The sequence below is a fragment of the Balaenoptera physalus genome (genome assembly GCF_965194825.1).
Source record: "Balaenoptera physalus genome assembly, chromosome: 14".
NCBI classification, from domain to species: domain Eukaryota; kingdom Metazoa; phylum Chordata; class Mammalia; order Artiodactyla; family Balaenopteridae; genus Balaenoptera; species Balaenoptera physalus.
Genome location: NC_138893.1, coordinates 9,316,477 through 9,330,532, shown reverse-complemented (window position 1 = coordinate 9,330,532; position 14,056 = coordinate 9,316,477). Strand labels below are relative to the sequence as shown.

The 14,056-nt window shown below is 40.6% G+C and overlaps 1 protein-coding gene across 3 annotated transcripts in view; it reads left to right on the top strand.

Moving 5' to 3' along the window:
- MTR (5-methyltetrahydrofolate-homocysteine methyltransferase) overlaps positions 1-14,056 on the top strand; it is a 110,676-nt gene that overhangs the window by 65,448 nt on the left and 31,172 nt on the right. For all 3 annotated transcript variants that reach the window (XM_082425502.1, XM_082425503.1, XM_082425504.1), the window contains 4 exons: positions 2,824-2,931; positions 4,279-4,379; positions 12,799-12,866; positions 13,448-13,568. In XM_082425502.1, the coding sequence (XP_082281628.1) occupies positions 2,824-2,931; positions 4,279-4,379; positions 12,799-12,866; positions 13,448-13,568 (398 nt within the window). The remainder of the gene's footprint in view (positions 1-2,823; positions 2,932-4,278; positions 4,380-12,798; positions 12,867-13,447; positions 13,569-14,056) is intronic.

Here is a 14,056-nt window from a genome sequence, read left to right as displayed (position 1 = left end):
CAGATGAACCGGTTTGCAAGGCAGAAATAGAGACACAGATGTAGAGAACAAACGTGTGGACACCAAGGGGGGAAAGTGGCAGGTTGGTGGTGGTGGTGGTGTGATGAGTTGGGAGATTGGGATTGACATGTATACACTAATATGTATAAAATGGATAAGTAATGAGAACCTGCTGTATAAAAATTAATTAAATTTAAAAAAAAAACCCAAGATTAATGTAAAATTATCATATTAAGGTTTGATTTGACCAGCCAGTGCTCATCCTTAAGGATGAATATTTTGAAAAGGTCATTACCATTTTAAATAGTGATATACATTAATGATATATTTCAAGTAAACCCAGTACTCTTACTCTTATTTTGACTTACAGCAGCTACTGACCACATCAGTTAACAAGTCTTGTTGAACCTTCTGGGTTCAGGTCTGTGAGGCATACAAAAAAATGAAAAGTCCCTGTTCTTTTTTTTTTTTTTTCTTATTTAAGTTTTTTAAAAATTTAAAGTATAGTTGATTTTTTAAAAACTCATTCTACATTTAATTATTCATTGCCCATTTCCCCTGTCTCCTTCATAGCATTCATCTTTTCTTATAGCTTTATTGTTTTATAATTAATATACAATAAACTGCACGTATTTAAAGGATGCAATTTGATAAGCTTTAACATGTCTGCACCTGTGAAACCATAACCACACTCAAAATAAGGAGCATTCAGTTGTCCTGTCTTAGCCTCCCCCCGTCTGGGGCAGTTCCGCAGTCTTTATTTTTCATGATGTTGACTTATTATTTTAACTTTTTATTTTCGAGTTAACTTTAGACTTACAGACAAGTTGCAGATGTAGTTTAAAGTGTCCATGTATCCCTCACTCAACTTCTTCCCCTAATGTTAACATTTTCACTTGATCATAGTACAGTTATCAGAACCAGGAAATTAACATTGGTATAATACTGTTAACGAAAGACCTTATTCAGATTTCACCAGTGTTTCCGCTGCTGTTCTCTTTGTGTTCCACAACCCCACATTGCTTTTATCCTGCCTTTTCTAACAGTTCCTGAGTCTTTCCTTGTGACCTTGACTTTTGAATAGTATAGTACAGTTTGATAACGGTAGCCTGTCCCTCAGTTTGAATTTGTCTGATGTTTTCTCATTTTTGGCAAGAATAACACAGTATAATGCTGTGCCCTTCTCGGTGGATCATATCAGGAGGCACATCATGTTGCTGTGTCTCATTACTGGTGAGGTTAACTTTGATCATTTGGTTAATGGTGCCTGCTATGTTTCTCCACTGTAAATTGACTTGTGGGGAGAAACTTTGAGACTATGCAAATATCCTGTTTCTCATCCTACTTCTACTCATGAATTTTAGCATACGTTGATGAATTTTATAAAAGGCCCTGTTCTTTTTTGTCTATTTAATAAATTTGACATGTTATGTTTTGTAAATTTAAAGTACACAGTGATACATTTATATATTGTAATATGATTGCCATTGAAGTAATTTTTATCACACTGTATCATTATAGTACAATATTATTGTCTATATTCATTATACTGTGTTAGATCTCTATGGCTTATTTACTTGTTACAAGTTTGTACCCTTAAATACCATCAGTCTTATCTTCCCATCCCCTATCCTTTGGTAACCACCATTTTACTCTCTGTTTTGTTTTGTGTTTTCTTTCCTGTTTGCCTTTTTCAGGTTCCGCATGTAAGTGATATCATACAGTACTTATCTATCTCTATCTGATTTATCTTGCTTAGTATAATGTACTCAAGGTCCATCTATGTTTTTTGCACATGGCAGGATATCCTCTTTTATCATGGCTGAATAATATTCCATTGTATATATGTACCACATCTTTTTTATCCATTCATCTGTTGAAGGGTGTTTGGGTTGTTTCCATATCTTGGCTACTATAAATCATGCTGTGATAAACATGGATGTGCAAATATCTTATCGAAATCCTGATTTCATATCCTTTGGGTTTACACCCAAAAGTGGAATTGCTGGATCGTGTGGTAGACCTATTTTTAATTTTTTAAAGAACCTCCATATTGTTTTCCATATAGTTGGACTAATTTACATTCCCACCAACAGTGCATAAGAGTTCCCTTTTCACCACATCCTCACCAGCATCTGTTGTTTCTTATCTTGGTGATGGCCATTCTAACAGGTGTGAGGTGATATCTCAGTGTGGTTTTGATTAGCATTTCCCTGATGATTAGTGGTGTTGAGCATCTTTTCATGTGCCTACTGGCCATTTTGATATCTTCTTTGGAAAAATGTCTTTTTAGTTCTTCTGCCCACTTTTTAATCGGAATATTTGGTTTTTTGTTATGAAGTTGTGTTAGTTCTTTATATATTTTGGATATTAATCGCTTATCCAATATATGTTTGCAAAATTCTTCTCGAATTCTGTAAGCTTTAAAAGGTCCTTTTTTGCATAAGCCTTAATTGTAAGTGAATTGGAAGAGAAGGCTGACAAGGGGCTCTGGGAGGAGAAGCTTGACACCTGAAGGATGTATAGAACATGGAGATGTGATGGAGGGCCTTCCAGGCAGAGAAAAAATAACGTGCAGAAGTTCAGAGGACAGAAACTGCAACATTTGGTTTCCAGCCTTGTTTTCCTTCTGCTCTACCTCATTCATTGACTTTCCTCACGGGGATCTCCTTCCTTACCCGACCCACTGTCATAAGTGGACTCCAGGGTGGCTGACCTGAGGACAAAGCATGCATAGTAATTTGTGCTAAAATTTCTCAAGTGGCCAGTAGCAATCATCCAGGTGTTCTGGTAAATATGCCTGACTCTGTGTATTTACCCCAGGTTATAAAGTCAGCTCGGGTCATGAAGAAGGCCGTGGGTCACCTTATTCCCTTCATGGAAAAAGAGAGAGAAGAAACCAAAGTGCTTACTGGCACGATAGAAGACAAGGTGAGTCATTTTGTCCGGGCCTGTGGGCCCTGTGGGGATCGGCTCTGCACACTCTTACTGGGGTGTGGGTAGGGACCTAAGCCATCAGGCTTGGCTGTGTTTGTCATTGAAGATGAAAGGGAGAAATGATCCAGCTCTTTTACCAAATATCAGAATACCCTGGGATTTTTCCCATAAATGTGGCTTCATGAAATTTTTAATAGGAACATAATTTTTCAAACAAAGCCCATGATTTCAAGACAAAAGCAGTTTGTTCATTCATCTACTGACTATTTACAAAGCTCCTACTACGTGCCAGGTACTGTGCTCGATACTGTAGCTAAAAAAGATTGGTCCCTACCCTTGAGATGCTGTTTAGTTTTGGAAAACCTCTTAACCTCTTAACTGAATATTTCCTGTGTGCTGGTCATGTTCTTGTCACCACTTGTGGATTCAGTTCCATTCTTGCTGGCTGTACCACCACAGTAAATCATTAAGCCTTTGACCTTGTTTAGCCCCGTGTGAAGCTCAGGCAACTTTGGCCCCTAGGATTCTGAATTCTAAAATCGATCTGAGTTTGTGAATGGCTCTTGCATAGTGTTTATAAAAATCCCATTTGCCTTGTGTGCCTTTTTCTTTTCTTTTTCTCTTTTCTTCTTTTCTTCCTTCCTTCCTTCCTTCCTTCCTTCCTTCCTTCCTTCCTTCCTTCCTTCCTTCCTCCCTCCCTCCCTCCCTCCCTGCCTCCCTCCCTCCCTCCCTCCCTTCCTTTTTCTGAGGGAAGGAATGCTGACAGTATAGAGCAACAGTGTTGAAGCCCCCCTGCACTGGGCTGTTGTGGTCCTTCCCATTCTGACAGGACAGGTGCAATTCACCAGCTCCTTCCTCTCCCTTTACTGCTAACAGCAAACGTTTATCAGACAGGTTTTGGGGGTTAAGGATATGATCTTCAGCGATGGGACTGTTTTGTATTTGAACTTAAACTGTCCTTTGAGGTGATGGAATGCATGATCTTGGTTGAAGCCCCCTGAGCTAACCAGCTGGGCGGGCCTCCTCCGAGCTGCTGGGGCTTACAGCCTTCTTCTCACAGAGCACGGGACTTGGCTTCTGGGTCCATCTTTTTTTTTTTGGCCGTGCCACGCAGCATGTGGGATCTTAGTTCCCCGACCAGGGATCAAACCCACACCCACTGCATTGGAAGCCTGGAGTCCTAACCACTGGACCACCAGGGAAGTCCCCCGGGTCCATCTTTGAGGTTGCCTTGGTTGTATTGAATTGCTTTCTGTGCCGACACCTGTCTGGCTTTAGAGAACTGGGTGATCTGCTCTGAAGTGACCACAGCGATGCTTAGCTGCTTGGCTTCCTCTCCAGGACCCTTACCAAGGTACCATTGTGCTGGCTACCGTTAAAGGCGACGTGCACGACATTGGCAAGAACATAGTTGGAGTAGTCCTTGGCTGCAATAATTTCAGGTGAGTTAAGACCCGTCATTTTCACCCCCTTTCTTATTTAAAATAAAAACATTAACAGGGTAATTCTTTACTGGGTGTGAAGGGCGTGGTAGGGCAGTAGATGTTAGAGGTTATTTTTAATTTCTTTTTCTTCACTGTGTTTTCAAATTTTCTACATTGAACTTATCTTTTCAAATGAAGCAAGTTAGTAATTATTTAATGTTGTATGTTCAGTAAGGACAAAAAGAATGGAAAAAACTATTCAAGCAGGGTCAAAACAACAAGAGGCTTCTGGGGATTTGACCTCCGGCCAGAGGCTGGAACATCGGGTCCCACCCCATGGCCCGTGACATTGAGCATATTTCCCTTTTCCTCTCAATGAACTGCCAAATTTTTAGAGCCAAGATCTTGTTAAGACCTTGGCTAAATGGAGTTTTATAAGAAGGCTTTGACTGTACCGTTCCTTTTGCTTTGCTTGGAACAGAACCAGGCATGCCTCCTGGTGTTGATGAAGCTAGTTTTTGAATGTTGTATACAAGTGAAATCCCTTTCTTATATCTTTCATTACAGTTGAATGATTATTCAGCGCAAATTTATTTCTATGTGAGAGCTCATGACCCACAGTAAGAGCATGTTTTGCTCAGATTTCAACATATTCTTTGTAATGAAAAGCCTAATATAACTAATGTCTTCTCTGGTCCATGTCCAACCAACAGTCTCTTTGAGTCATGGACTTCTTTCCAATGTGCGTTTTTCTCTATAGAGAAGAGAGACTTGACTGCAGCTACAGCCGGGCCCCCTTGGAGTTGTCTTTGCCCACTGTCAGATAATAATTACCCTCTAAGCCCCCTGCCTACTCTCAAAATGTTTATCCATGTCTGCGTTCATTCAAGGCTAATTAAATGCAGCTAAGGACCACTCAGAAAGGCTGGAGATGGAGGAGCAGTGTCAGGGCGGCACCTTCTTCCCTCTGACTGTCTTCACAGGCACTTCCGTTTGGCTGCCTGTTCACTGTCAAAGACTTAGCATTCTCTCCTGGTCCTGGAAATGAGGAATATTGTTCTTGGAATATATTAATTTTTTTTTTAAGATAAAAATACTGGAGATACAGTGGAGGTTGTTATAATGAGATTTTACCTATAGGATAAGTATTTGGACGAGGAATAAGTATTTGGATGAGGTATTTGCTTCCTAAAATCTCTGACATTTCTTCTGTTGTCTCATCTTTTCAAACCCTATGTTGTTGGTTTCTATTTGCATTCATCACAATTAGTTCAAATTCAGTTACGCTGATAAATGTTTATAGATCATCTACTACATACCATGCATTGTATCAGAGACACCGAAGTGATTTAGTTGACTTTTCTCCATTCAAGAACTTTACTGTTTATCAGGCTAAAAAGCCAGGAACATATTCAGTGGTGATAGTGGGACAAGAACTATTGAAAAGGCAATTTGTAGGCAAACTCTCTACAGCAATTCTTGAGATATCATTGTCATGTGTTTATCATTTTTTATTATGAAAAATGGACAAGTAGCTGAGAGAATCATACCAGGAATGTTTTTTTCTCCAGTTAAAACATGTTAAGGGACTTCCCTGGTGGCGCAGTGGTTAAGAATCCGCCTGCCAGTGCAGGGGATACGGGTTTGATCCCTGGTCCGGGAAGATCCCACATGCCGTGGAGCAACTAAGCCCGTGCGCCACAACAGCTGAACCTGTACTCTAGAGCCGGCGAGCCACAACTGCTGAAACCCACGCGCCTAGAGCCTGTGCTCCGTAACAAGAGAAGCCACCGCAATGAGAACCCTGCTCACTGCAATGAAGAGTAGCCCCCCGCTTGCCGCACCTAGAGAAAGCCCGCGTGCAGCAACCAAGACCCAAAGCAGTCAAAAAAAAAAAAAAAAAAAGAGGCTAGGGAAAACTGTGGCATTTCACCAGGGTGCTACTGGAGCCCAATGTCAACAGTGAAAGCGGCTTATTAAACCTGAGGCTTTCCTCCAGCATACCCAGTTCCTCTGGCTTGTGCACTGGGGGTCACTTATCTGGAGTAACTGGAGAAACATCTTCTGATGAAATTTTATTCTTCTTGCAAAAAAAAAAAAAATAAGTTAACGTGCAAACTTTTTCTATCAGATCAAACACCCCTTTGGGTCTTATGTCTTGTAACACATAGACTGTTGGCCCTGGTGGGTTTAATGTTATGACGTCAGCTAGTAGACAGGTGCCCCTGATAGCTGCTTTATGTAGTTAAATGTATACTTTTGCTGGGTATCCATGTTCCAGCTGATGCCTGGGTGAATCACCCAGCTAGTGAGTGAGTCTAGCAAACCATCCAGTACCAGATATTAATGCAACTTTCTCATTCCTGGTTCTTTGTCGTTGATGCAGTAAATCTCATGAAAAGACGTGTTCTTTGTGGGGGAAAAAAGAAGTAAAGAGGACTGAAAATGATAGTTCTGTCTAGACAGAAAACACATTTTTTATGGGGATGATGCAATAGAATTTGCAGATTTGAGAATTTAAATAGATCTGGGGATGTGTCCACCAAGAGTTTACTAATACCTAACATTTGTTTTCTGCTTCACAATTTATATAGTGCTTTTATGTAACTGATTTTTCTTTGTTTTTGGTATTCTTTTCCTGATTCCTTCCTTCCTTCCTCCCTCCCTCCCTCTCTTTCTTTCTTTCTTTTTGTTCATTCTTTCTTTTTATGGTTTTGATCCTGCTTTGCCTGCCTCAATTATTGTATTTCTCATTTTACACAGCAAGCAAGTGGCAGGCTGTACTCAGGGCTTCTGAATCCAAAATTCGGGATTCTGTGTTATGTCAGTTTAGCTTCCAGTATTTATTCCAGTTATAAACAACTTTAACTGTAATATATAAAATGAATATTCTAGTTAAATTCCTCTGAAGAAATAATTTAGAATATTTAAAAACATTTTTGATCAGATATTTGATTACATGAAAGTTGATTTTAGATATGCTCTTTAACAATAATTATATAAAAAGACAAATGTGGACTTTTCCCATTTAACAGATAATGCACACTGTTTAACTGGGTAAGAAAAAGTAGGATATATTAACAGAAATGTTAAAATTAGATATACATCTAGTACTTTAAAAAATATGGATCTGATGAAACAGATAATGAGGCATATTTTCATTTTAACCAGTGGTTCTTAATATAATTGTCTAGTATGGGTAAATAATACGCAATATATGGCTAAGAAGGGGACACTTTGAAACTGTATAATGTTAGAGCTTTCAGCTGAGTGAGGAAAACGACTGTATCTAAGTCAAGGGCGCACTAGAGACTTCTCCTAGCACCTCAACATGCTCTCTTTATAATTATTTGGAGGCTTTCAACTGTCTGTGTGTGTGTGTGTGTGTGTGTGTGTCTGTCTGTCGTTTTCCAGCTTAATTGAGATATAATTGACATATAACATTGTTTAAAGTGTAAAACGTGTTGATTTGATACACTTATATATTGCAGTATGATCACTACCATAGTGTTAGCTAACACCTCCATCACATCACATAATTACCATTTCTTGTTTGTGGTGAGCACATTAAGATCTACTTTCTAAACACTCTCAAGTATATCATACAGTATTGTTAACTCCATTCACAGTGCTGTGCATTATATCCCTAGAACTTATTCATCTTCCAACTGGAAGTTTGTACCCTTGACCAGCGTCTCCCCATTTCCCCACCCCTCACCCCCTGGTAACACCGGTCCTACTCTCTGTTTCTATGAGTTCAGCTTTTTTAGATTCCCTGTGTGAGCATATCATGCAGTATTTGTCTCTCTCTGTCTGACTTATTTCACTTAGCATAATGCCCTCATGGTCCATCCATGTCACAATGGCAGGATTTCCTTCTTTCTTATGGCTTCTTATGGTTCCATTGTGTGCATGTATCACTCCTGCTTTATCCATTTATCTGTTCTTAACCACAGCTTGGAAACCTTAGTTGGGGCTGCAGACTGGTACGGTACTCCCATCTAGTGGTGGTACATGTGAATTGCAGGATCAGAAGAAGCTGCCACCTTTAACTTCATTTCACAATAACAGCAAATATGAGGCACCCTAAGTGGATGCAGATGCAAAGCTAGCTTTATATTCCATTTTAATTCCTTCTGCAGAGTAAAAGGGGCTTTATATATTATAATATTTATTTTCTAAATTGTATGAATTCTTAAATAGTATTGGATGCCTTTGCTAAGGCATTTAGTGCAGCTTACATTTTTTTCTGTATTAGAAACCCAAATTAAATGCTTGTGTTTACAGCTCTGTTATAAGCACTTTAGAAAGATGATTATAAAATACAAAATTTTCCATAACATTTTTATTTTCTTTAATCTCTCATGTGGCAAAATATAAGAATGTGTATAAGAGGCCTACAGACACGGGGTATAGCTCAGAGTACAGAAGGGAAACCAAGGGAAAGCCAAAGGAGGTGGAGAGCTATGTGGGGGACGCAGGGAGTTGTAGTAAAGGGGAGAGAAAATGGGAAGAGATGGTGGGAAGAATGGCGGCCGCCACGGAAGGCAGGGATGAGACTGACCCAGGCTTCAGATCCTGTCCTTCAGCCAGGGTTCCCCAGGGCCAGTTGTTTGTGATTCTGGACCATCATAGTACTAGTTTCTGCCTGGGTGGCCCTCTGTTTTCCTTCCTCCAGCTAATACCTACGTATTTTTTCAAAATGCAGCTGGAATCACCCTCCTGGGGTGCTTCTAGTTATTACCGAGATTAGATGGTCTCCCACAGCACACTGTAAATGCCTCCTCTGTGGCACTTGTCACACCATATTCTAATTCAGAATATGAATTAGAATTCATATTCTAATGAACTCACATGTGCTTAGAAACTGATTTCTCAACTCACACATGCTCAGAAACTGATCCCCTTCCTCTGGGGTGGGGCTGGGGACAACCCCAGGCCTAGATTAGTTGTCCCTGGTGGTGAGCAGCCTCCTTCCTGTATCCCAGTGCCATAAATACTACTTTCTATGCGTGGAAAACATTGGGAAGTGCTCCTCTATACAGTGATGTATTTGACTGTCTCCCAGCAAGACCTCTTAAGGCAGCCTAATACATTGGAAGTTGAACTTGTACCCCAGACCCCTGGCTCACTGTTTCCAGACCTCTTCTCACCTGCCTGACTGCCGGTTGTCACTCTCTTGCTGATTTCTCCTTCTCTGTGCAACCCTTGAACAGGGGAGTGCTCCGAGGCTCAGCCCCGGGACCTCTTCTCTGTCTGTCCTCACTACCTAGGTTAGTGCTTCTCGGACTGTAATGTGCCTTCTGACCACCTGGGATCTTGATAAAAGTCAGATGGGGTTAAAGTGGGTCTGGTCAGAGAGTCTTAGATCATCTCATTCAGTCTCATGACTTTTTTTTTTCTTGCTCCTCTCCCCTTTCATCTCCCCTCCCCTTCCCCTCCTCTCTCCCCGCCTTCCCTCCCCCCTTTCTCCCCACCCTCCACCCGCTTTTGGCAATTTATTTTTCTACATCTTTTACACACAGTCTGAGGACTTTTTAACACCATCTAATAGGCTGTCAAGTCCCAAGTTTTATCCCCAGCATGGATCTGTCACCTGGACTCCAGGCTTACCTATCCAGACGACTACCTAAGGGCTCCATTTGGATAGCTAAAGAAACAATATTTTGAAAATCGAACTAATCGCTGCCACTAAGATGCCCTCTACGGGGCTTCCCTGGTGGTGCAGTGGTTAAGAATCCGCCTGCCAGTGCAGGGGACACAGGTCCAGGAAGATCCCACATGCCGTGGAGCAACTAAGCCTGCGCTCTAGAGCCCGCGAACCACAACTACTGAGCCCGCTTGCCCCAACTACTGAAGCCCGTGCGCCTAGAGCCAGTGCTCTGCAACAAGAGAAGCCACTGCAATGAGAAGCCCACACACCGCAACAAAGAGTAGCCCCCGCTCGCCGCACCTAGAGAAAGCCCACACGCAACAACGAAGACCCAACGCGGCCAAAAATAAAAAATAAATAAATAATAAAAATTTAAAAAAGAAAAAAAGATGCCCTCTTCTCCCTCTCTGACCTTGCTCCCTACAGCTTTCTCCTTCCTCCATTTCTTTCCGGCCACGAGGTCTCCTTACTTTTCCTCAAACAAAAGCAAGCATCACACGATGTTCCTGAACGATACAGTGCCTAAAACAAGAAAAAGAATTGAGAGGAAGATGATTCTTGCCATCATACTGATGATTTTTAATTGAATTTTTAAAATATATGCAATGCTGAAAGCAGTCAGCTTTGAAATACATGCCTCTTTGTCTTGATATAAAAGCAATATGCTATTTTGCTTAGTTTTATAGGCTGTATTTAGTCACAGTTTAACAAATCCAGTTGCCAGACTGAGTGCAATGTGCTAAAAAAAAAAAAAAAAAAAGGGTTCCACTTCGCCCCTGTTATAACCTGCAGTGCCCCATCATCAACACCTACAGCATTTGTTCTCTACCGGCTTAGTGCTAACAGACCTGAATAGAGTTAGCATTGATTTGAAATTGTGTACTTACTGAGGATTCCATATGTGCTAGTTTATTATTTTTTTTTAATTTAAGTAATATGGCAACAAGCTAAAAAATCTAACAGTATGAAAAGCTATATAGTGAGAAGCAAGGCTCCTTCCTGCCCCTGGTGTCCAACTACACCCACCTGTTAGCAGCTGACATGATGTCAGGTAGTAGTTCTTAAGCATTGATTTTTTTTTTTAATTTAAAATTATTTTGCCTATTTAGTTATAAGAATTGTTGACATTAGGAAGCAAGTGAAAACGCATACTGTAATTTTTTAAACATCTTTAAAACAAATACTTATGATCAAATTAAATTGTCAAAATGACTGACATTCCGTGTACTCTCTAAATCTAGAATAGAAGAGTAGTTTATAGAACATCTTCCAGGGCAGAAGTCCCATTTTCTCCGAGTTCCAGAAAGCGGTCTCCTCCCTCAGTTACAATTCCTTGGTGTTACTCTGTCCTCTGAGCGTAACAGGCTCCAGGCTTCCTCTGCCCAGTTGCGTCCCCCTTCTCGTGTGCCGGCCCAGGGTCAGCTCTTCCTTTGAGTCTCACTCCATCTCTCGTGGTTACCTGCTCTCTGATTCAGTCTCCCTCTCCCTCGACTTAAGTCACCAGATTCCTTCTCGTCATCTTTTCATGTGCAGGAACTGACCTCTTCTTGCTTATCCTCCTTGTTGGCTTCCATGTAGGGTATACTGTTCAGTGGATATTTATTGAGTGAACTTACCCAGCATCTTTATTGGCCTACATGGCTAAGAAGATGGATTTTGATGTCAGATCCTGGTTCAAACCTCAGCTCTGCTACTGACTAGTTGTTTGGACAAGATGCTTAACTTCTGGGCCCACACTTCTCTGGGCCCTTCCTCATTAAAATGTAAAACTCATGTTTTCAAGAATTTAAAAAAAAGAGAGAGAGTATTAATTGGTAAAACCTGCCTCAAAATCGAGTTTAAAATATGAATCAAGCAAGCATCATAAAAATATGTATATTCTTTAATGCAATAATGCCATTTGTAATAATCCATCCAGTGTATATATTTGGATAAATGCATGAAGTAAAATATGAAACCGACCGCAGAAAATGGGTCTTATGGTAGTGCTTCCATGTAGAGTTCCTGTGAGGGTTAAACAGGATTATTTATACAGAAGGCTTAGCATAGTGGAAACAACCCAGGTGTCCGTTGACAGATGGATGAATAAACACCATGTGGCACATTAATACAATGGAATATTATTCAGCCTTAAAAAGGAATGAAGTTCTGACACAGGCTACAACGTGGAGCAACCTTGAAGTCATTATGCTAAGTGATATAAGCCAGACACAAAAGGACAAATAATGTATGATTCCACTTGTATAAATATCCAGACTAGGCAAATTCATAGAGACAGAAAGTAGAGTAGAGGTTACCAGGGGTTGGGGCGGGCCGATCGGGGATTGTTGCTGAGAGATTACAGTTTCTTTTGGGGCGATGAAAGAGTTTTGAAAATAAATGCTGGTGATGATTGCATAACATTGCGACTGACTGATTAGTGATGCTGAATTGTACTTAGGTTAAAATGGCAGATTATGTGTTATATGTATTTTACCAGAGCTTAGGAAATAATAGTGTCCTCTACCAAAAATTATTGAATTGTCTACTTTAAATAGGTGGATTAGATGCTCTGTGGATTAAGTCGGCAAAGGTGTTTAAAAAAGCTCAGCATAGTCCCTGACCCATGGTCAGTTCCTAATAAATGGCAGTCGTCGTTGAGTTGGTGGTTGATATTTAGTGAGCTTTTCAGTGTGATTCCAGTTTACGTTAGAGCAGTATTTAATGGCTAAATAAAAATGTTCATTTAGCTTTTTCGCCAGTGGATTCTCATTAATTTTCTCACATCTCATTTCTGTGCCCCAGAGTTATTGACTTAGGAGTTATGACTCCATGTGACAAGATACTGAAAGCTGCTCTCGACCACAAAGCAGGTACTGTGCAGCGGTGTTCCTGGGCATTTCAGTAAATACCATTTCCTCCCAATGTCTGTCTATCGGTGAATAGTCATGTCGCAGCCCATGTGGGATGGTGGGACATTCAGGCATTCAAGTGCCAGCTCTGCCTGGGGGTGCTGTCATTGCCGTTTATAATGGAGGTCGAAGGGGTGACTAGGTAACCGTGAAACTCCTTTCTAGCTATGAGGAAGGGGAATGGGGACAGGCTTCTTAAAAGAGAACAGTTTTATTAGATTTTTTTCCTCTGTGTGTAGTTGCTTTTATGTTTCTTCTGACACTGTGACATGTTGAGTCTGGGAAATCATGAACTAACAATTGCGTGGCTTCCCGAAACTGTGGCAAGCATATTATCGCAACTTGAAGTTGCAAATCATATTTACTCCTGAAAGCAAACAATACATTGAAAACCCCCAGTCAGAAAAGAAGCCTCAGAATTAGAAATTAGGAATTTATCTTCTGTCTTGTGGTCTTTATTACAAAGTTTTGAAAATGAGTCTTCATACTTTTCCTCTCATCCTCCTTCTCACTGTCCTTTTTTCTCTTTTTTTAAATAATAGATATAATTGGCCTGTCAGGACTAATCACTCCTTCCCTGGATGAAATGATTTTCGTTGCTAAGGAAATGGAGAGATTAGCTATAAAGATTCCGTTGTTGATTGGAGGAGCTACCACTTCGAGGTAAGTCATGCTAATGAGCTTTGTGCTTCCCTTAAATTCTCTTAAATGCCAGTGTTTATAAACAGTGATAAAACCTGACTTTTTTTCTTATGCATAGTGCATTGGCTCCTTATCATATAAATACACGAACTTTCCAGCCTTCACACCATGAGAGCCAGAATCATTTGGGGGCCTGCTGCAGGAAACTCCTCTGTCATCTACCCGCCTCTCCCTGTTTTTGGATTCCTTTGGCCTGCAGTCCTCTTTTCCTTCATCTTCTCACCTCCCAGTCAGTTCCTGAGACTTCTAACGAACACTTACCCTCTTGAAATCAAACTGAGTGGAGAAGCTGTGTTTTTTGGCACAAAAACACTGCTTGAACTTTAGCCCACTCTCTGTCTTGAAGCAGGTGTCTGACTGAATAATTACAGGTTCTCTTGAAGAAACTCCGACCTTGTAATAGTTGAGATAGAAAGCTGACCTAGAGAGAATGAATCAGAGGATCACTT